We start from the raw sequence: 23,910 nt of genomic DNA on the forward strand, positions 1-23,910 counted from the left end.
GGAATAGATCCTATTGTGAATTATATTCTTAATGCCATTTACTGTTTTCGAATGATTAAAGTAGGCAAACAATCCTTGATCAGGTAGATGTCTTTTGCTACCAATTTAAATTAACCAAAAGGATTGTCTTGTTATTAAGGAATCTAGTATTTATAAATTTGATGGTGAGACATTTGATGGTGGCAAAATGTTTGTTTCTTTAAATATGTTTAATATATACTTCATAATCTTATTTAAATATTTTTTTTACTCAGCAAATCTTTTTTCTTAGATAATACAAAAGTAAATTTTATATAAGTCCACATCTACATTCTGAACAAATGGAATTTGAAATGAAGAATTACACCTGTTTGGAGAAGTACATATTTTGAGAAGTAATCAGAGTGATCTATCAGCCATCATATCCTTCCTTGTATCTCTGTTTGCTTGCTGACTTTTTTTTTTTTAATTGTATAAACCAGGCTTTACTACCCCAGGTACTAATGTAACACTTGGTTTTATAAGTAGTGAAATAATAGTGATGATGGCATTCTGTTGTTATTTGTTTCCTTGCTTATTTTGTTTGTAGTTTTAGCTCTGGAAAAGGTACTATAAAATACTAAGATTTGACAATCCTCTATTCTTGCCTAACTTCCTGGAGCAGAACTCCTTAACATTCTCCATTTCTCTCTCATACAGTCTTTCACACAGGAGTTGTGTCCTACTTGCTTTAAGTAGGTCAGTTGATAAATATGTTGTATGTTAGATTATAGAAAGTTAGGGTCTCTCTGAGCTCAAATTCCCTTCTTACTGTTCATTAAACTGCTTTTGAGATTAAGTTAACATTTTACATGTCTCAGCTTAAGACTAAGGGGTTTCCCAGGTGGCTCAGTGGTAAAGAATCTGCCTGCCAATGCAGGAAGATGCAGGAGACTTGGGTTCAATCCCTTGTCTGGGAAGATCCCCCGGAGGAGGAAATGACAACCCACTCCAGCATTCTTGCCTGGAGCATCCCTTGGATGGAGGAGCCTAGAAAGCTATAGTTCATAGAGTCACAGAGTCTGACACAACTAAGCAACTGAATATGCACACATGTTTTAAGACTAAATCTTCTGTATTTTAGATTGCTGGAATCCTCTATGGCCCTAATGTTAAGCAACATGTTGTTCAGTGAAGATTTACTTCAGTTTTCAAGGTTCCTGATATTAACTCTACAGATAATCAGCACACTTAAAACATGTGAGTCAGTCCACTGATACTGTCTGGGTATTATTCTTCATCCCCAGAGTGATGCTAGGTGCATAAAAGCAATACCTATAAAAACAGAAAACTCTTTACCTTGGAGTTACTTTAAGGACAAGTTTAATTCATGAGTCAATTAGAAAGCCATAAATCATACTAATTCTCTATGGCATTGAATTTAAAACTAACAGAGCACTTAGTCAGATTTGAAATCTGAAAAATGGTGAGGAAGAGGAGATAATTATGAGTTGAAGACGTCAGGTAAGCACAATGTGCAGATTCATGGAGGCAAGAGAAGTGTTGAAAGAGTGGAAGAGAACCAGTAAGGCTTTTAAGACTGGATGCTTAAGCAGGAAAAGCCAGTAAAGAGGTTGTTCACTTTGGAAAAAAGTGAAGGGATCGGTAAGACATTCAGCTAGGTAGGAAGGGACCATGTTGAGCAGGCCCAGGAAAGCTGTTGTCACTTCTGTACCCTTTGTTGCACCAAAGCAGTGTCCATTTGGAGTTACCCATCAAGCCTCGCGAGCAGTGATAAAGGTGGTGGTGGTGGCGGCGATGGTGGTATTTGTAATGGTCAACAGTTTTTGAGTTCTTACTGTGTACCAGTCTCTTGTATATTTTGTGGATCATTGTACTTGAAGACATTATTATTATATATTTTACACCCAAGAAAAGAAGGCTTAATAGAGATTCTTTACTTACTCAAAACCACAAAGCTAGTATGTTACAGAGCCCAAATTTGAACCCAGGTAATTGTACACCAAAGTCCACATTCTTTAGCATTTTTTAATGTCACTTAGGTCTAATAAATATTAGAGAACAGCAGTTCAGAGGCATGATCCTACATTTTTAAAAGGGACATTGATAGCTGAAGTCCATCCAAAGGAGGCCTAATACAATTATGTAAAGTTTAAAAATAAAATAAAATTAAAAAAAAACAAAACAAACAAACAAACAAAAAAAAAAACAAAGGAGGCCTAGTGGGATGATAAAGAATCCTTGAATCCCTGTGAACTGAAAAGAGACATCAAGAAGAAAATCTGGTTTGTGAGACAAAACGATGAAGTTGGCCATATATCTCCCTTTATTCTTCTATTCTTCAGTCTCGATGGGCTGAGTTCCCTCACCATTATATATTCTGGAGATTGAGAAATTAAGGAGAAATGTTTATGTGAATTGTAGGATTATTTTGATGGGACTAATTTTGCCAATGACAGAGGAGTTCTTAAGAGTTGTCATTCATTGGTCTTTTTTGAATGAGTCGTCATTTGCTTTTATATGGCACCAAAGCAGTTCTTGAAGATTGAGTACACAAAAACAAAATCAGGGTACCTATAAATTTCTGCAGCTGATTCTGAGACACACCCATGGAGTCCTTTGGAGACTTCATGAAGCAGATGAAGAGGAGGAGAGGTTGGTGTCTGGATAGCATTGGAGTTAGTCCTGTTTTTGGTCAACATCTAAACAACAAACATGCAGTGTTTCTTCTTTTCTAGAATACTAAACTATTCTCAGATATGCCAAAAACCCCCATTCAGTAAAGGAAGACATCTGATCTAATTTGGATTCTGCTGTCAAAAGTGTTAAAATGTCTAACAGCTTTTATCTTAGAGTAGAGGATAAAGAAGGAAGTTCTGCCCCAGTCTATACACAATCTTATAGGGCAATAAAAAGAGAGAGGAAAAAAAAAAAGACAGATTTGGGAGAAGGCAATATGATTTGTGGATATTTTGTCTCTGAGAAATAAAAGAAGAATTAGGAAGACAGATTCAATGGCCAGACACAGAAAAAATCAGAAAGACATTAGTGGGTATCAGAAGGAGGGACTTCTAGTGTCTGGACTTGGATACTCCGGTCAGTTTGGCATAATATCTGATGAAGCCTATGTCAGATCATTCCTTAAGGCCCACCCATTAAGTGTCACCAAATAAGACTAAATCAACTTTAGCAGCCCAGTCCAAGGAAATCTACCTTCTTCAGTCTAATAGATCTACCTCCAGAGGCACTCACATTGCCCCACTTCCTATTTTCAGATCTGAAGGCTTCAGCCTAAGGTGATGAGTGTCTTTATAAACTTCTGACTACTGACCATTTCTCTTAGTGTAGATGAAGGAGGTTATTCAGTGTGAATATACGATAAAAAGTAGATGGTCACCTCCTTGTAGACATCGTCCTAAGTAGGGGGTGAAGAGCCGTTAGCTGGGAGCTTTGTCATGAATAAGGAGATATTCTTAATTGAGCTGTGCCTTTGAAATCTCTTTTTTGCCCTCTGAAAGCCCACTGGATTATAAAATCAGTAAAGATGAAGACTATTGGTTGGTTTTTGGTCACCAACTTGCTCTGTCCCCCACATCTCAACATTGTACAATCTTAGCAAATTTTTCTTGAATGTTCTTTCTTTTAATATCCCTGTCATTCTTTAATGATCTCCAAGGCTGTGTAGGGGGAAAATGAATTTTGAAGCTTAGTCTCTGAAAGTCAGGTGGAACTGACAAAACTTTGTTTTGCATTTACTTGCCTCATTTTAGTAAACTTCCTACCTTGAAGAAAATTACATACATTTAGACTGATTAATGTACAAATCTTGAGTGCTTTTAATTCTCAGAATTAGAAATACTTCTCATTGAAATATTCAGCTCTCAGCATAACTCATTTTAATTATTTTCCAGTCCAGTTTATGCCAAAAGATGCAGTTGAGTTCTGACAGTGTCTCTGTACTCTAATTAAACTCTTTAAATTTGAATTTCTTTTTATCAATCTTCATTTATCCATAAAAGCCAAATTTGACCTTGATATATAATAATAGGTAACAGCACATTGACTTTCTAATCCCCGTTCTCCCAGGGAATGTTGCTTTATCACCTCTCCTTTTGTAGTATTAAAAGTTTCATAAACCTATCACAGCAGTGAAAGCAACAGCTTAGTGCTGGTTGTGTTCACCATGACTGGCACATGGCCTTGATCATACATTCAGTATATTTGTGCAGGGATGTTTCTCCAGGATTTCCTGAAAGAATGATGTAGTTGAGATCATGAGAGATAAAGAGGTATTTCCAAGACCCCATACTTAATTTAGGGCATAATAAAGACCCTAGCCTCCCACCTGACTAGTAGTGGAATGTTTTATATTTTTGCTTCTTTTCTTGTTTGTTTTTTACTGAAGAAGGATAACATAAGGATATATAAAAAGACTTTTAGCATGTTTCTGGGGTCATATTGCACTATGGTAGAGAAGTTCATTGTACTCTCCAGGTGACAGGACAGTGGATCTCTGAATGTGATAGATTGTGTGCCATGTTGAATAAGAGTTTGAGGCTTATGGTCAGGTTCAGTACAGTTCAGTTCAGTTGCTCAGTCGTGTCCGACTCTTTGCGACCCCATGAACCACAGCACACCAGGCCTCCCTGTCCATCACCAACTACCAGAGTCTACCCAAACCCGTGTCCATTGAGTCAGTGATACCATCCAACCATCTCATCCTCTGTCATCTGCTTCTCCTGCCTTCAGTCTTTGCCAACATCAGGATCTTTTCAAGTGAGTCAGCTCTTCGTATCAGGTGGCCGAAGTATTGGAGTTTCAGCTTCAACATCAGTCTTTCCAATGAACACCCAGGACTGATCTCTTTTAGAATGGACTGGTAGGACCTCCTTGCAGTCCAAGGGACTCTCAAGAGTCTTCTCTAACACCAAAGTTCAAAAGCATCAATTCTTCAGTGCTCAACTTTCTTTATAGTCCAACTCTCACATCCATACTTGATTACTGGAAAAACCATAACCTTGACTAGACGGACCTTTGTTGGCAAAGTAATGTCTCTGCTTTTTAATATGCTGTCTAGTTGGTCATAACTTTCCTTCCCAGGAGTAAGCGTCTTTTAATTTCATGGCTGCAATCACCATCTGCAGTGATTTTGGAGCCCCAAAAAATAAAGCCAGCCCCTGTTTCCACTGTTTTCCCATCTATTTGCCATGAAGTAATGGGACCAGAGGCCATGATCTTAGTTTTCTGAATGTTGAGCTTTAAGCCATCTTTTTCACGCTCCTCTTTGACTTTCATCAAGAGGCTCTTTAGTTCTTCTTCACTTTCTGCCATAAGGGTGGTGTCATCTGCATAACTGAGGTTATTGATATTTCTCCCGGCAATCTGGATTCTAGCCTGTGCTTCCGCCAGCCCAGCATTTCTCATGATGTACTCTGCATAGAAGTTAAATAAGCAGGTGACAATATACAGCCTTGACATACTCCTTTTCCTATTTGCAACCAGTCTGTTGTTCCATGTCCAGTTCTAACTGTTGCTTCCTGATCTGCATACAGGTTTCTCAAGAGGCAGGTCAGGTGGTCTGGTATTCCCATCTCAGATTGAAATTTCAGCTTTTCAGGATATTAAGCAGCTGTAGGATCTGGGGCAAATTGCTAACATCCTCATCCTCCAAGTTCCACACCTGAACTTTCTATGACGATAAAAGAACCTAATACGTATGATGTGCTTAAAGTTAACTATTCTTAATATTATTTGTTTACCTGACTATTGACAAAACTTTTATGTGCCTTAAGGTAAAATCTGGTATACCGCAATGGAACAGGACAAAAATGATAACCATTTTTCTCATTAATCTCTAGTTGGAACATACAACAAGCATATATATATATATATGTTTGTATGTCTTTGGTAGTTTAGTTTTTACTAAATCAGCCTGCCCATAGTAGGATTTTTTAACCTAGAAAGAAATCTTTAGCATGTATGTGTGTCATGGTATAGCACAGTAGTGGACTGGGTCGGGTACTCCTGAGGTTCCCCTTATGAAGACATTTACTAAGAAATAAGAAAGGTCAGTAATTTTACTTTGTGGTGCATGAATTTAAGTCAATAACAGGAAAATATTTTACTATTTCCTACCCTGTTCTGCACTCATGCTTAATAATATCTCTCCCACCTTCTTTTTTATTATATCACTTCTCCTGAAGCCAGAGGTAAAAACCTTAGATAATTTGCCTATGGACAGTCTAATTTATTTTGGAAAACATTGTTGTAGATTGTTATTTTCTTCGTTTACTGCCGTTTATGGCACAATGCACTGTTTGAAAAGAAGATCATTTCAGTAAGATCAGTCTATGGTTTTGCATGCTTTGTAGACAGAATACCCCAGTTACATTAATGCCTGACCTTAATTGGGCTGTAAGTCTTTTTGAACCACCTCCAATTCCATTACCCCATCGCATTTCCCCAAATGTTCTTCTGTATTTGTGATGACAAGCATATATTTCATGGAAGCAGCTCTGTGTAGCAGTGAAAACTCTCATAGTGAGATCAGCGCATGTTGAAACCTTATCTGAACATAAACTAGCTGCTGAGTGTTGGAAGCTAGCCACCGTTCTCCTGATCCCCAGTTCTTCTATATCTAAAAGTAAGGGTAGTAAGTCATCCCTCATGGGAGTTTGGTAAAGGCTGAATGACTTATTTGTCGACTAAACCGCCTAGCAGTGGTGGCAATTACTGAGAACCTATTTTGAAGACATTAGGCTTTGTGTTTTACTTGAGTTATCTCATTTAATCCTGGCATCAACCCTGCAAGGCAAGTACCATTACTATCCTCGTTTTGCAGTTGAGAAAACTGATGTCCAAAGAAAGTAACTAATTCACATAGCTTGTAACTGAAAGAACCAGTACTTATGGGTCAGAAGTGAGGATCAGAACCTCATGGGTGGAATTTTACAGCACCTTGAAGTCAGGGTCATATGTTGTTCATCTTTGTATCTTGCCTTCTCATTTTGACCTCAGGAACCAAAGCAACATGTTGTTGTGTGTTGGATGAGTTCTCTTAGTATGAAGATTAAAGAATTATTTTCAAACGTTTACAGCCAAGGCAGTAGAATGGACCACCTTGCAAAGCAGAAGTTTCTTGTCTTTGAAAATGTTCAAGCTGCTGTTGGCTGACCTCTCAGGTCCTGTCTGTATCTGAGGTTTTATGGTTCATTAATCTCCTTGGCATGTACACATTCTATAAGGTGCCTTTCCCTGGTGGAGGAGAGGGGAAGAGTACTTGTCTGTGGATTGTGTGTTATACTGTTCCATCTTCTCTCTTAAAAAGTAAAATCTCCTACATAGGATTTTACCAACTGTTTTGTCTAAGCTTTATTAAACGATCAGATTCTCATTTCTACTCCTAATTTTAGTTTTGAGAGCCTGGTTCAGTTCCTTGCTAAAAGAGTATTGTACGCATCATGTAGCACCATTATTAAGAAATGTATTATTCAGTATGAATGGAGCACTAAATGAATTTATGTGAATTATTCCATGTCTGAGAAGGAACAATTAGGTACTTTTTCTGAATAAAATTCTTTAAGGGAAGGGAATTGCAAATGTACAGTTTTTCCACCCCTTCTCAAAACTCTTGGCTTTGTCTGGGCAGCTAGCATGATGATTGCCCTCAAAATGAGATTACCATGGCACTTTCTAGGTATTCCAGATTTTTAGTTATTTCTAAATGCTAGTGCCAAATGAAACATTTATGGAAAAGCTTACAATTAAGCCAAGTAGGTTGAAAATTTGTGCTTACATTGTGAAACGTCAAACATTAAATAGAAATACTATTTTTTTTTTCTGGAGACAGGAATTCTCTTTGCCTAATTTTTCATGAGTCATCTTTTCTTTACTCATCTTGCTTATCCTTTGAAATTTCCTCTTCAGAGAATTAAAAAAGCTTTCTTCATCGTTTTTCTCTTCAATTCACAAGAGCTCCACTTTTAAGTGAGAGAAATAATGTTAGTTTTCCACAGGGATTGATTATAAATTCCTTCTCCATGTTGAATTACACTGGCCTCTAGTGGTTACCTGTCACAATTATGTTTCTTATTGCTCTTGCTTTAACTTATTGTAACACTATACCATATATTGTAATAATTTTTGAGAATCAATTAAGCAGCACAATCAGATTTGTCAGGGGTTTGAAGTAGATTTCATCAGGAAATTGATTGAACTTTATGTACCTTGTGCATCTATGAAGATAGCCACTTGGAACTACAGCATAAAACTCCTGTTCTCATACGTGCCTGTTCTCAAACACAGGAACTGGAATTCCTGATCTCACACCTGCCTGGCAGACATTATGGTTGTCCCAGCTTACTGATAATAACTTTGGAGAGCTAGATGACATGGTGTGAAAGGAAACCTTACAGATCACACTGTGAGGCAGACGTGTTCGCTTACTGTGGGCACACAAGAAATGGGAGATCACCTTAACTAGTCTTGAGCTACTCGGAAGACGATCTCAGGGTTTCTGGACTGAAAACTTGGATGTGATTTTTTTGTTTCAAGGTAATCTTAAAAAGAAATTTTAAAAGAGGTACTTCAAGGCATTTAAAAAAATGTGTCTGCCTATCCAAGGAGCTGCTTTCACTTGGATACAACATTAATAGTTGTTAACCAGATTTAAGACTACCCTTTGGATCTAGCACGTAGGAAAATAACACATTCAAGATATAAATACACTGAGGGACTGTGTGAGATGAGTGAGGTGGGCTTTCACAAACAATGGACTTTTGTTCAGATGTTTCAGAGAATAAAGTGTAGTTACAGGTTTAGGGTAGAGAAAAGCAAGCGCTATCAGGAAAGCAAATGCTTATCTAACTTGTGTGGATTTGGGTAATAAGCGTGCATGTCTGGACTTTCCAAGTGCTGTTCACTTCCTATAAAGCTACATGGATCTTGTGTTATTTGGGAACTACTACTCCTTCCCTATATATTTTTTCTTTTTTGTAAAGCTATCCTATACCTACTCCCTTGGGGTGCATTTTATTGTTGACTATTAATTGCTCAATGGCGCAGTTTATTTACTTGATAAAAAAAAGAATAAAGTAACTTTTGGGATAAATGTGAAGCCACTACTTGCAACTAGGTCTTTGGAGTTTCGTGGAAGTTAAGCATTATCTTTTGGCTAAGGCTGCAGACCTACATTTTTACTTTTTAACCATCTTTTCCGGATTGTCTCCTTGCCACTTGTGTTCCTTTAGACAGACTGGGAGGCCACATGGGGATTCAGACTTACTGAACCTACCTTTCATTACGCTGAAAATAAGAATTGCAAGTCACCTGCTAGACGTGCCTTCCTTAGTTTTTGTTTGCAGCTAATAAACCAGATGAAGCCATTTCAGTGCTGAGAAGTTCGTTTTCACCTGCAGGCTATCATTTGTCATTTATAATGGACAGGACCCAAGATAACAAAGCTTTTGGCTTGTTTTCCTTTTCCTGCCTTTACCTTGAGTGTAGATTCAGTTAATGAACAGTAATTTCAGATTTTTAGCCATCTCCCAGGAAGAGCAAGAGAAAAAACTGTTTGAAAATATTCATTAAATGGCTTAAACTGAGAGCGTTCAGATATTTTTCTATTATTTTATTGTTTAAGTCATGTCCATGCAAGATGTTATAGAGGAAATGTGTACAAAATTTAAGCTTCCAGTTTTAGAAGTTTCAGCCTCAAAAGGATTTTCTCAAATTCAAGCTGAATTGGTCAAAATGAGATGTTCTTATAAGTCTTGCTAGGAATTGAGTACTCACAGTTTACTTACAGAGACACTGAGAAAGAGAGTGTGGATGCTTCTGCTGCTGCTGCTGCTGCTGTCATTTCAGTCATGTCCGACTCTGTGCGACCCCATAGACGGCAGCCCACCAGGCCCTGCCGTCCCTGGGATTCTCCAGGCAAGAACAGTGGAGTGGGTTGCCATTTCCTCCTCCAGTGCATGAAGGTGAAAAGTGAAAGTGAAGTCACTCAGTCGTGTCTGACTCTTAGCGACCCAATGCAGCCTACCAGGCTCCTCCATCCATGGGATTTTCCAGCAAGAGTACTGGAGTGGGTTGCCATTGCCTTCTCCGAGAGTGTGGATAGAGGGTATGAAAACCTAAGACAGAGAATAAGAACCTGGGGCAAGTCTGAGATGAAGACTTTCTTGACATGATCAGATACTTTTGTGGAGGGACCCAGCCACTCAAGACAACCTCTCTGGGAGGGGCCTGAATGAGTAGAAACACCTCTACTACCCTCTCCTCCTGCCAAGACTTCCCAGTGTCAGCAGAGAAAGGAGTCCATTGATTTAGACCCTGGAGTCAGCCTTTAGGACCCAGAGGAACAGGATGGGAGTGCAGATTTACGGCCTGGATACATCCCAAGGGACATCCTTTGACTGTTGAGTATGTGCTTCAGGTAGAATATTCTGAATCCTTTTGTCAACAACTGGAGAAATCCACTGAGGTCTAAAAAAGATTAACCAGAGATGGGAGAGTTCAGACTTACTGAACCTATCTTTCATTACGCTGAAAATAAGAATTGCAAGTCACCTTGCACTTAGACATTGAGATGCAAAGAGTATGGTTAAATTTCTTTCTTTTCAGGCTGTGGAGAGTGCTTTGCCAATGTGGTGTCTAATTTGCTCCGGACATGGTATTCTGACATTTGCTGAACAGCTAAATAAACAAATCTGGCTTCCACACAACAGATTACAGTGAGGTCAGATAGTGTTATCAGCAATTTTAAAATATGGTCTACAGCAGAGCATATTTTTTGATGACAGTGACAGCTGATGCTGCTAGTTGACATAGATTGAATTCTATAGATTTTCTTCTTTTCCTGAGTTTAAATCTTACTAGGTACCCGTCCTACCCAGACATTTCAGAAGAGCACTATTTCAAATGGGATATTGATTTTTAATAATTACAGATGTTTTAATTGGTACCTTTTTTGGAGTTTTTGTTAACTTGTGTTTTTCCTGAATTGATTGACCTGAAATTAAAGTTTTGATGCCAAAGAATATTATCTTCAGTGACAGTTTTGGAGATTAAAATTGTGGGGGTAAGATTTGGTGTTGGAGGTCATTTTACTGGATGAATAAAGGGTGGGATTTTAGAAAATGAATTGGAAACTTGTTCTTACAAAGAAACTTGGCAGTAAACTGATTTTCACAAATATACTGATGAGATCTGTTATAAAAAGAAACATGTATATGTTTTAAAAATTATATTATTTAAAACAACTTAAACATGAATTTTAGTGTATAATAAATAGCTGGTCACTTATTGAGATCTTAACTGGAAACTTACGTTACTACTTTTCCTAGTTACATATTTTTCCATTAAGGGGTTTTTCATTAGAATGTTTGTCAGCTCTTTGTTTTTCAGAAAACTAAATGATCAAGTAGGTTTGAACAGATGTATGAGGCATCACAGAATCATTATATGCCACCTTCATCTTACACAGACTTGTTATTTACAGAAACAGTGGGTTTTGCTATTAACTAAATTTATCTTCATTTTTCTGTGGTGTGAAGTGCGAATCTGTGTGGTCCTAAGTTTTGGCTCTGTCTGCTTAGCTAAATTTTTTTTTTTCTTTAATTGATGTCAGTCATGAATAAAAGCAAAGAAATCACCCATAAAAGCATTTTTTCCCTTTTCTGTAGGAATACTTACCCTGTGGAGATGATAATGTTGCAACAGTAGATGGAGAGACATCCTGTTTATAGATTAATAAATGAGTCCTTCACAAAGTTGCCAATTTTATGGGTGTTTTCTATATTAACTCTCCAACTAATGATGATGGAGTATACATATTCACATTTATCAGTATGACATAAGTTTGAGATGATTGGCTAAATACTGCTAAGAAAGAATGTGCCAATAAATATTCTTAATCTGCATCAATGTAGCTTCCATTACAAATAAAATATAGATATTGCATTATAAGCAGTAAGCATCCTGCCTCGAAAGCAATTATCTGTTAAGCTGGGAAGGCAGTTTTGTAACCAAAATATTTCTTAACAGTCCATTTTAATAGCGTATTTCTTAAACGAGCTCTCTCTCTCTCATTCCTTAGGTCTTTTGAAGCTTCTTGGTAAAATCATAGGACCAAAATCTCCTTGCTGTTTTTTTTTTGTTTTTTTTTTTAGTTTCAAATGGCTCTGTGGCCAAATTACACATCATAGTAGTTTTTGCAAGAGCTATTTTAAATGCAGGACTCTGAAAAAGAACCTTACATTTGCCATTGTAAATGTTCAAGTGGTTTTTGTAATCCTGGCGATGGTTCTGATTCTCAGTTCAAAAGGATTTGTAAAATGTCTCTGTAAAAGATAAAAAATGTCTGTCTGTGCTATTCCCTTGAATCTCTGTGTTCTTCAGTCCTTTTAACTTGTCTCCTGTGCCTACTTATAATGCCAACCAGTATTTCCATCTTTAGATTTTTCCTTCTCTTGAAAATCCTGTTAAATAGTTGACTTCACCACCACCACTATGTTTACTGGTAACTGGGGAAACATTTGTGTCCCATCCTTGCACTGGCCAAAGTAATCAAGGTTGCTGTTCTTAAGTATAAAAGCCTCCCAGTTTTGCAGATTCATGAAAATATGATCTAAATAGTGCAATGATTAGCATCTTTGGGGAGAAGGACCCTAAATTCCTATGCCACCTAACACCCCAATATACCAGCTTTTGAATACTTTCCTTAACAGTTTTCTGGGGGTCAAATTTTCAGCCCTTTGACACTTTTGCAGTAAATGACTGAAGTTGGGTATTCTAAGTTAGAACACACATCCTCTGCTAAAGCCTTCCTAAGAGTGAACTCATACTATTTGACCAGATCCTTGTTTTTTCATGCAGCATTGCATAAGCCTAATGCTTCATAGACCACACTTTAGAGCACTTTGACTTAAAGAAATAGGTACTTGTCTTGGGAGCAAGAATGACTTTATAATTTATATGGTTCAGTATGCAGAGTATCTTTTAACTTGTTAAACCAGTATTCATAATGAAAGGTGCCTTGGTCCTCTCTAGTGCTAGAAGTCCATATTCAAGTTTTTTTTAAAAAATTAATATGTCTAAACATGCGTTAGTATACTGTATTGATGTTTTTCTTTCTGGCTTACTTCACTCTGTATAATCGGCTCCAGTTTCATCCACCTCATTAGAACTGATTCAAATGTATTCTTTTTAATGGCTGAGTAATACTCCATTGTGTATATGTAAACATGCACAGTTAATGAGATTGTGAGTGATCATGCTGAATCTGAATTGGGTTTTCTGATTGTCTGATTATTTTCTTTGTATTAAGTAAAAGCCATTAAAAGAGAACATTGTTGACAGACTAAATCTTTAAGTACTAATTATCAAAATATCAAAATATGCATTAGGTAACTAACTGTAAAGTTAGGAAGACATATCTCTAACACACTTGTTGTGCCTCTTTCCCCAACTGCCGTAACAGAAACCTCTCTGAATAGGTCACAGATCTCTATAAACCAGGATGTGGCTCCATCATTAGTCTCAATGCAGCACTTTGAATAGTCACTCAAACATAGTTACCATACCTCCCACCAGCCATTCCGTGGTCTGATATTTAAAATCTGTGTCCACAGTGATGTCTCTAATGGCATGATTCTCTATTAGAATATTCTTGGTCATAAAAATAGAAATAATAGTATTAGCAAAGGGATAAATTTCTGTGCATCAGAAAGAGAAAAAGGGTGGCTTACCAGTCTACAGAAAGGAGTCTTGTAGGGATATCTACCCCAATTCAGGAGGGACTGTGGATTTTGAACTCACTGTAATAACATCATGACCCCTCTGCAGTCTTAAGTAGGGATTGCAAACCACAAACTCCGGACAACTCTTTCGTCAATAAGCAGGGATCATGTTGGGTTGTGAAGAACCAAAACCACTGGTCCGTGAAACTATAAAATATATCTTACTCTGATCCATTTTAATTGAGCAGTGAGATTTGAAAGCAAGGAATAGTTGGCCACCAGAATTTAGAACTCAAGACTGTCCTTGAAACTTGGAAATGAGATCAAAATAGAACTGGGACTCTTGATTAATCATGAAAGTGACTGGTTATAGAAAGACTGTTGAAGGGAGTGGAAACACCAGGGACTTTGAAGTAAGACTGACTTGGTCCAAATCCTGACTCCACTGCTTAATAGCTATGTGCCCTTGGACAACTTATTTAAGCTCCTTGAGTCTCAACTTACATGCCAGGGAGAGTTGTAGTGCATCTTTTTTAGCACCTAGGAAAATTAATATGCAATAAATGCTAAGCCTCCATACCATTTTACTTATCCTAGTGAGGAGCAGCTCACAGGATACACGTATGGTGATTTAGACACATTTTCCTTCTTTCATCCCGGGTGATCTTAGAGGTCAGGCTTAAGGGAAACTTCGTTTCCAACCAAGCATTGCTCATCCATCATATGTCATTTCCATGCTATCAGTTTTGGGATAACAGATAGATACTCCAAAATTGTGGGCGAGAATGGTCAGATATTTATCTTGATCACTTAAAAATGCTGAAATGTTGTTTGGGATTGAAATGTTTACTTTAAATTCTGAGCTCTTCAGGCTGATTGTTTACTCACTAATAGTATTTCTTCCTTAGAAGAAACTAAAAGGGCAGAGTGGGTGGGCGTTTGTCAAGAAATACTGTTGTTCTCATGTCATGTATAAGTTTGGAATCATTTACTTTATTTAACCCAAGGATCCTAGAGCTTGATTTTGTACAAAACAAAATAATGTCAAACTTCAGGAACAAATCAAAAGTAAAATAGCAAGCTGTGGAAGCTCACTCAGATTTCAGCAAAAGGCAGATCTGGTCCCAACTGAACTGATCTGTTAGCTTATTTCTAAGATTACAACAAATCCCAGGATTGCATGCCTCACCTGAATCACTTCCCTATTGACTGAATCCATTTAGACTCCTCTCTAATTTAGCAGAGTGTTTTTATTAAAGCCAGGCATACAAACATCAATTATCCAAGCTGCATCTAATTTCCTTCATCATTTATTTTCCTTCTTTGGCTGCCAATGGATTAGAAGACATGATTAGAATTCAGCAGGAAAATAAAAACAACAAGAAAAAAAGAGAAAAACAGTTCGAGAAAAACAGATGCTTAAACAAGAGCAACAACATTCAGAATTAAAACAAGTTGTGATTAAAAGAAAGTCCTTATCTTCTCTAATGTAAACACGCTTGCTTGATTTTTATCAGCAGTGCCTACTGCACTGGGACTGAATTAGCAGTGTGAACTGGAAGAAGCAGACGGAACCCAGTAGTGGTGCTTACTGTGCTTAATGTATACACTACAGTGTGTTCTAAATGCAGTATAGTTTTTAAGTGTCTGCAATAATCATTGCAAAATGAATGGCTTATTGCTGAAGTCTTTCTGTTTGTTTGCTTCTAGCCAATGTCAGGAAGACAAAAAGAACAAAGGCATTCAGTTCATTTTATGAACTTGTTAAAGGTACAGGCTTGTTTCAGATGAGTGCTATTGATGTTGGAGTGGATACATTTATTTAATTAGCCATTGCTACAGCCTAGATAGCATATTAAAAAGCAGAGACATTACTTTGCCAACAAAGGTCCGTCTAGTCAAGGCTATGGTTTTTCCAGTGGTCATGTATGGATGTGAGAGTTGGACTGTGGAGAAAGCTGAGCGCCAAAGAATTGATGCTTTTGAACTGTGGTGTTGGAGAAGACTCTTGAGAGTCCCTTGGACTGCAAGGAGATCCAACCAGTCCATTCTGAAGGAGATCAGCCCTGGGCTTTCTTTGGAGGGAATGATGCTGAAGCTGAAACTCCAGTACTTTGGCCACCTCATGTGAAGAGTTGACTCATTGGAAAAGACCCTGATGTTGGGAGGGATTGGGGGCAGGAGGAGAAGAGGACGACAGAGGATGAGATGGCTCGATGGCATCACCAACTCGATGGACATGAGTTTGGGTAAACTCCGGGAGTTGGTGATGGACAGAGAGGCCTGGCGTGCTGCGATTCATGGGGTTGCAAAGAGTCGGACACGACTGAGCAACTGAACTGAACCGCCTAGATGCATTAATGCTGTTGATGAGAGCAAGAAAATGGTCCAGCAAAGGAAGAGATCTTAAACTCTGAAAAGTCACTCTGAGAGAAATACAATATGATTAAAAAAAAGAAAAGGAGAGGTGGTTGCCGTGAATCTGAAAATAACCATCAGTCAAATTGTGTCTGTGTCAAGGGGTGGCAAACTATGACCCATGGGCCAAATCTGGCCTCCCACTTATTTTTTGTGAATTAAAGTTTTATGGAAACATAGTCTGCTTATTTATTTACATATTCTCTAGGACTGCTTTAATGCTACAACAGCAGACTTGAGTAACTGAAACAGAAACTGGCCCGCAAAGCCTAAAATACTTACTAACTAGCCTAACTAGCCCTTATCCCCGGAGAAGGCAATGGCGCCCCACTCCAGCATTCTTGCCTGGAAAATCCCATGGACAGAGGAGCCTGGTAGGCTGCAGTCCATGAGGTCGCTAAGAGTCAGACACGACTGAGCAACTTCACTTTCACTTTTCACTTTCATGCATTGGAGAAGGAAATGGCAACCCACTCCAGTGTTCTTGCCTGGAGAATCCCAGGGACCGGGGAGCCTGATGGGAGGCCGTCTATGGGGTCGCACAGAGTTTGACACGACTGAAATGACTTAGCACCAGCAGCAGCCCTTATCTCAGGTGTCCATAGTGTATGTAAAGAATCCACCTGCCAGTGCAGGAGACACAGGTTTGATCTCTGACTTGGGAAGATCCCCTGGATAAGAAAATGGCAGCCCACTCCAGTATTCTTTCCCAGAAATTCCATGGACAGAGGAGCCTGGTGGGCTGTAGTCCATGGGGTCTCAAAGAGTCAGACATGACTGAGCGCACACACCATACTAGTTCTTACGAGAACAAGTGTGCTAACCCCTGGTGTATGTCAGCAGTGCCCCTAAGATCACCCAGGTGTTTCAGACAGCTCTGCATGTGATATGGTGAGAAAGAGCCTCATTGACACTGTGACTCCTTAGTAGCTGCTGCTACTACCAGGCTTCTCTGTCTATGAGATTTCCTAGGCAAAAATACTGCACTGGGTTGCCATTTCCTTCTCCAGGGGATCTTCCTGACACAGGGATTGAACCTTTATCTCCTATGTTGGCAGGCGGGTTCTTCACACTGAACCACCAGGGAAGCCCCAGTGTTCAATTCTCAAGGTGATTACATCCCCCTAAAAGGGTTTTATTTGTGATTTTTGTTTGTTTCAGCTTGAAAAGAACTTGTTAAATGCCAAAGCTGTAGCTTTTCTTCTTTTGAAGTTCATTTTTTACCTTTAATTGTGTATTGAAATCTGCAGCTGGAGTGTATTTTGCAAAGCCAAACACACACAAACATTTGAAAAACCTGCATTTGCACTGCCTGGCCACCTGCACAGCAGCCAACAGCTGCTACAGACCCCTCATTGGGAGTGGCTGTCTGTGGTCCAGGGACCTGTGCGGTTATCTGACACCATAACCTCCTCGCTAGATGATCTTTACTTTCATGAAACAGTAAATAGCAACCCTTGTAATCCTCACCCGAGAATTTAGAAAAGCCTACTTCTGAAAGCACTTAGGAATCTCTGGGAGAGTTTGGGATTCATGAAAAGGCCCAGTGCCAGCTTTTAAAAACATTCCCTTTGCCAGAGGGGAAAAAAGACTATTAAAAGTTTCTATTGGTATTGTCATGGAGCAGCAGTTAGAGGTTATAATAAATGAACACGTGAGGCACACATTGCAGATTTGACATGCTTTATAAATGCCAAATAATAATAATGATGATGTCACAAGGCTTTCATTTTCAAACTGTCTTAATTTCATTCTCAGTTTGAGATTGCAGATTATGGTAGAAATCAGCCCAAAGTGAAAGCTTAAATCAGATTTCCATTAAAGTGCTTGACTACAGAAAATTAGTTTGTAGGAGGAGACGACCACATCATCTCTGGTGGTGTGGGGTCTTTCCATCACCCTTGTGGTGATTTCATCGTGGTGCCCATGGTACAGCTTGTTTCCCAAACAACCCTGTGTCCCTGAGCTAAGAGGCCTGTTCACTTCTGTGTCTTGCTGTTCTTCTTGTAAAAATCTTAACTTCTTTGTTAGTATCACTCATATTCTTTCTCTCCTTCTCTGTCTCTCACATAGACACTCTGTCATGCTCTCTCTCTCACTGGATGTCTTTCTTAGTGTCTCTCATGCTCTCACATGATTGCTCTATATTTCTCATCTCACATTTGCTCACATACTCACTCTTCTCTCTTTCCTATCACTCCCCTTTTTACCCCAAGGGAGACTTTCAAGGCTTGTCTTCACCCAGCTCTGGGAAAGAAAGGAATAAGCCAAGAGAACCAAGTTCCCATCCCTGGCCTCTGGTGCCTTCCAGTCTACCTCACCTGCATTTTCTCAGGTTATTTCCCCATTCAGCCTGTAGGTCCTGAGTGAACCAAGTTGTGTAACAGCTCTGGCTGCCCTCTGTTACCTGAGTTCCTGCTCTCTCTTTTTCTTTGTCACCTGGAATATCACGTCTTCCAGAAGGCCCCTCTTGCTACAATAGTCTGCACCACTGGTCGTCCCCTGGTCTTAGCTCCGTGAGACTATGGAGCCAGGACTGCAGTTGACAGTTTACTAGTCTGACTCTCAAACTTGTCTTTGTTCTTTGAGTACAGTGATGACACCTTACTCATCTCCATATCCCAAGGACTTAACTCTGTTGTGTCTAATATAAGGGAGATGACCATTAAGTGTCTATTGAAATTAATTTAATTTATTCCAGTCTTTAAGCTATTATTTATTAGGTGATTGCACTATTTCATGGATTACATTAGCTCCTTATTAAAAAACAAACAAAAACAAACTCTTGTTGTAGAGGAGCACAGAGGCGGCCTTCCCTGAAGGTTGTGCCTAGGGCATGGAGATGCGGGTTGGATATACTACACTTGAGAACAGCTGTTCTTCTTTCAGCACACCCAACAAAGCCACCTATTTCCCCACCTTTGAAAAGAGGACTTTTCTGAGGGTTCAATACTGGTGGAAGTGGTTGACTCACTTTTAGGTACAACTTGTTGTATGAAGAGTATCTGTTTTTATTTGTCAGATGCTAATTAAACACAATGAGAGACTGACGTGAAAGGTTCAAAGGAACTTATACTGTATGAGGCAATAGCAGTGTCACAGCTCATATCTGATACTGACTCCAGGGTATATATCTACTGAGTAGAACTGAATCCCAGGGCCAGAGGCATCTTCCTGCCTCTAGTCCCCCACTCCTGCCACTGCGGATGACTTTACGTATGTTCGTGGTATGTGGTGTGACTACTCTCTAGAATGATTATACGGTTTTAGATGGATTGAACAGAATAATTCACCGTAACTTGATGATAGAGAAAAGCTTCACTGAGAATTTGTTGACATCTGAACTCATCCTTAAAGAAATGTACAAGTTGGACCATGGCAGAGATGTACATGGGCCAGTGTGTACTTTACTAGAAAGCTTAGTTCTTCTACAGAAATCTGAGTAAGCCTCAGCTGTTCCTGAGTTTCTCTCTTGGACCCTGTGGAGTCATTATTGCTCTTAAGTGTATTTTTCTTCCATTGTTCTGCCAAACTTCTCTCCATCCCACAGCTATTTGGAAACAACTGCTATACCAAGCCTCAATACTAACAGCATTTAATAGCCATCATTAGAAGGCAAGCTTCTGCTTACCAGTCAGCCTGCTGTGAATAGTAATGGGAGATTTCTTTTTTGGGAGTAGCCCCAATCTCCTAATTGGTTTGAAAAATATTGCTCATTTATTTTATTCTTAAAACAGTACCTTTTTGCTGAACTGTAATAAGTTCATTTTTCTATTACATTCAAATTCAACATAGCTGTAGTCTGCTGAAAGGTTTCCTTCTTGTACATGCTGTCTGGGTAACCTGTCCACTTTCACCGTTGCTTATGTCAGTAAATGCATGTATAAATATCCATAAATAACCTTGCATTCCAGTCGCTTCATGTCCGACTCATTGCGACCCTATAGACCATAACCTGCCAGGCTCCTCTGTCCATGGGATTCCCCAGGCAAGAATAGTGGAGTGGGTTGCCGTGCCCTCCAGGGGATCTTCCCAACCTAAGGATTGAACCTGTGTCTTCTGTGTTTCTAGTACCACAGGTAGATTTTTAACCACTGGGCCACCCGGGAGGTCCCATAAAGTACCTTACAGGCATGTAATAAGCATGTCATGTGTCTTTTCTCATTTAGGCCTTTCAATAACTTTATGGACTAGGTACTGTTATTCCCATTTCATAGATGAGAAAGCCGTATTCTAGATAGTGTATGTCCCTTGCCCAAGATTCTAGCTCTAGGAGCTGGTGTGAATGAAGTATCCACAGGCTATCTAGAAGCTGACTTGGAGCCTCACCTCTGCTGCTTGTTAGCTGTGTAACATTGGGACACATTGTGTGGGTTTTCTGAATGGCTTTATCTGGTATAGAGGGTTAATCCTCACTGTACTTACTGTACATACTGCGAGTATCAAAATTAAAAATGAGAGTTCATGTAATGGCACTTTTAAAGCAGGTAAGTGCTGAACAAATGTAAGGTGTTCTTTTCTCATATGTTTTGTGTAGTTAATTTAGCATATTGGAATAAATGGAATTTAAAAATGGTATGCAGCACACACATATATGCTTTGCAATTAGTGTGGCAGAATTTAATTGTCACTCCATTGTTGGAATTTTGATGCCTCCAGCTTGATGAATAGCCATTATCTGTGGGTGTTATCAATTAATCTAGGTAATGAATTCTCTTCATTATCTTGTTCTTCATGTTAATTATACAGGATTTTCTTAAACCTATTTATCAAGTCAAGGCAAGTACAATTTTTTTTTGGGGGGGTGGCCCACGTGCCTTTGAATATGGAATATGTACAAACAGGTTAACATGATGGGTTTAAATTTACATTTCAGAAAAATTCTAGTCAGTAGCATGACTTTTGTTATATCCTTACTTGTAATGTAAACTTGTATCTCTTTATTGGGTCTGTTTTTAATTAAAAAGGTCATTATCTAAGATTATTAAGCTACCTATGAATTTTAAGTATTAATATATACTTCTGGCATATCAAAGAAGTATTAAGGAGGCATAGAAAAATTTGAATTTTTACCTATTAAAATAAAACAAATAATGTCACTAGTTTTGAAATATTTAAAAGGTACCATGACAGGTAAAAATTCAAGTATAAACTATAACGAGGAAAAATGTAAGTACATGAAATTTTAAATGACCCTACTTATAAAATAACAGTACCAGACAGCAATATATGACAAAGCAGAAGATAGTATATAAGAAATAAGTGGCTTATTCATTTTGAATTCAGAGAAGTGATTGATAAGATAATTTGGGCTAATATGGTAATGTTATTTAGTGATATTTATTAAGTATTAAATTTTAACTTTCTTAACATCTTGGTCTTTTTATTGTGTGTTTTTTTTTTTTTAAGAGAGCATTATTTAATTACTTTTGTTATTTAGCCAGTTACTTGAGGGAATGTTGACTGTCAGCATTTTGATGAGCACCTTCCTATTTCGATTTCAGGTTGAAGCCATCCTAGTCAATATTTTTGGTGGAATTGTCAACTGTGCCATCATTGCCAATGGGATCACCAAAGCCTGCCGGGAGCTGGAGCTCAAGGTGCCACTGGTGGTCCGGCTTGAAGGTAAGTTACCACAGATGTCCACAGTGCCAGTACATCCTTCTTCAGGATCAGGTGACCAAACATGTTCTGCATTCACAGACTTCCTGAGTCAATATACGGAAACACTGGGGTACATAAGATGACACAAATGCAGTACAGCAGTACCTCTCTGAACTTCTAATCTGGTTTGCAACTCTCCAAGAATAGCATATGTTATAAGTCTCCAAATTTTCCAAACATATTCTAGAGTGGAACTCCTTTATTATGAATCATATCGTGAGTTGGTGTTCTGGGAAAAACACTCTGAGAAATGCTGCTCCAAGAATTTTTCATCATGCGACAGCACAGGTTCTCAAACTTTTTCATCTAAGGACTTCCTTACTTGTTAAAATTGAGAAACCCAAAGACCTCTTATTTATTTTGGGTTATATCTGTTAATATTTATTAATTTACTTAATTGGTTAATAATTTAGTAATAAAAATAACCACTTAGAAATTTTTAAATACTTATTTTTAAGTAATAATTTAATTTTTATATTATATATTTTATATGTAAATATATATACTATATAGTTATGAAGAATAACTATATCTTTTTAATTTAATAATAATAGCAGCATCGCTTTATGGTTTTACAAATCCCTTTAATATCTAGCTTAATAATTGCTTCTGTATCAGAACCTTTGCAATATACTGTTTTGGTAGAAGTATATGAATAAAATCTGGAGTCATATATCTGGAAAATTGAGCATTTTTTAATAATCATTTTGTATAATTCTGAACATTAATCCTTGTTGCTACACTAAAATCTATAAGTAATAGTTTCTTTATTAAAGGTTAGTTTTATGCACTATTTCAATGCACTTTGTATACTCTGTTACGTTAAAATCCATTGGTCTGTCTTAGACAGTAAGTGGATTTTACACGTGTGTGATTTATTGATCTTTTGGAAAATTTTGGATTGTTCAGATCTTCCAAAGGTTACCACATTTCAACATATAGTATCAAAAAATTCACATCTGTTACTATCACACCATTATCAGTAAAGCTTCTAAATATTGAGAAGTTGTCAAGGTGGTAGGTGCAAATTTTCCAGAATTCTAATTTTCATTTGAAAATACAAATTTTTCTCAGTATCCACAGGATGGTAAACTGTTTTCCTTGCAGTAACAGTCTTAATTCACCCATTTTGGGGACAATGTCTACCAGATATCTAAGACTGAACAAGTGTAGTATGTTCTTTGTTATTCCAAGAAAAAATAGTATTCCATTGGAAGAGTGGGGTTTTAGCTTGCTACTCAAACAATTATAACATGCTTTTCATTGTAGTTCGGTGTACAGCTGAGTGCTTTTTGTATACTGCCCATTTGATCACACAGAATATTAGAAAGATGTGTACTCAAGAGTTGAAACTTAATTACTATTTTTTTCATTAAGGACGTTCTTACTTGAAAGTGCAAACTTTTCCTTGTGAATGTGAGGTGGTGAAAAATAAAATGAATACTAGTACACATCAGTGCTGCTTGATCCTTACTAACATGCCAGCAGTTTTATCCACCAGTTACTTTTGCTTCATCAGGGCAGATGCCAACAGAGAAATATTATTACTACTTTAAAAATAGTTCTTACATCACGGACCTCGCCCAGGGTTCTGTAAACTACACTTTGAGAAGCACTGTAGTGGAGAAGCAGAAACAGACAGTTTGATGTGAAAATTATGCAAAAGTCCCATCCACATCGTCAACAAATTCACATTACAATGATCCAGCAGACTTCAGGAGTATCATTTTGGGGACAGTTTAATTTTTCCGTTCACCATTCTGGTGCTATAATTCCTTAGAGACTTTCTTCTTCTCAAGATAAAGTCCAGGGATAATTTGACACTAACTGTGTAGCACTGTTTTCTTTTGAAGTCTAACCTCCAGAACAGCTGCAGTCCATTTTTCTCTGCTTGCTTCTTTCTTTGTGTCTCTTTCTTCTCTTACCCTCTACCTCCTTGAGATTCTCTACCTCACAAACTTAGATGTACACCATATGGACTTGACAGAAATAATTATCACAAAGGAAAAATTAAAATAGCAGGGGCTCCAGTTGGAAAAGTTTAATATGGACATTAAAACATAATTGAATTAAAAGTTCTTACAAATGTAAATGTGACATGATTGATCCC

At 38.1% G+C, this 23,910-nt stretch overlaps 1 protein-coding gene across 5 annotated transcripts in view; it reads left to right on the forward strand.

Moving 5' to 3' along the window:
• SUCLG2 (succinate-CoA ligase GDP-forming subunit beta) overlaps positions 1 to 23,910 on the forward strand; it is a 515,982-nt gene that overhangs the window by 231,072 nt on the left and 261,000 nt on the right. For all 5 annotated transcript variants that reach the window (XM_070776340.1, XM_070776337.1, XM_070776338.1 and 2 more), the window contains exon 10: positions 21,641 to 21,761. In XM_070776340.1, coding sequence (XP_070632441.1) covers positions 21,641 to 21,761 — 121 coding nt within the window. The remainder of the gene's footprint in view (positions 1 to 21,640; positions 21,762 to 23,910) is intronic.

The sequence above is a fragment of the Bos indicus genome, chromosome 22 (genome assembly GCF_029378745.1).
Source record: "Bos indicus isolate NIAB-ARS_2022 breed Sahiwal x Tharparkar chromosome 22, NIAB-ARS_B.indTharparkar_mat_pri_1.0, whole genome shotgun sequence".
Lineage (NCBI taxonomy): Eukaryota > Metazoa > Chordata > Mammalia > Artiodactyla > Bovidae > Bos > Bos indicus.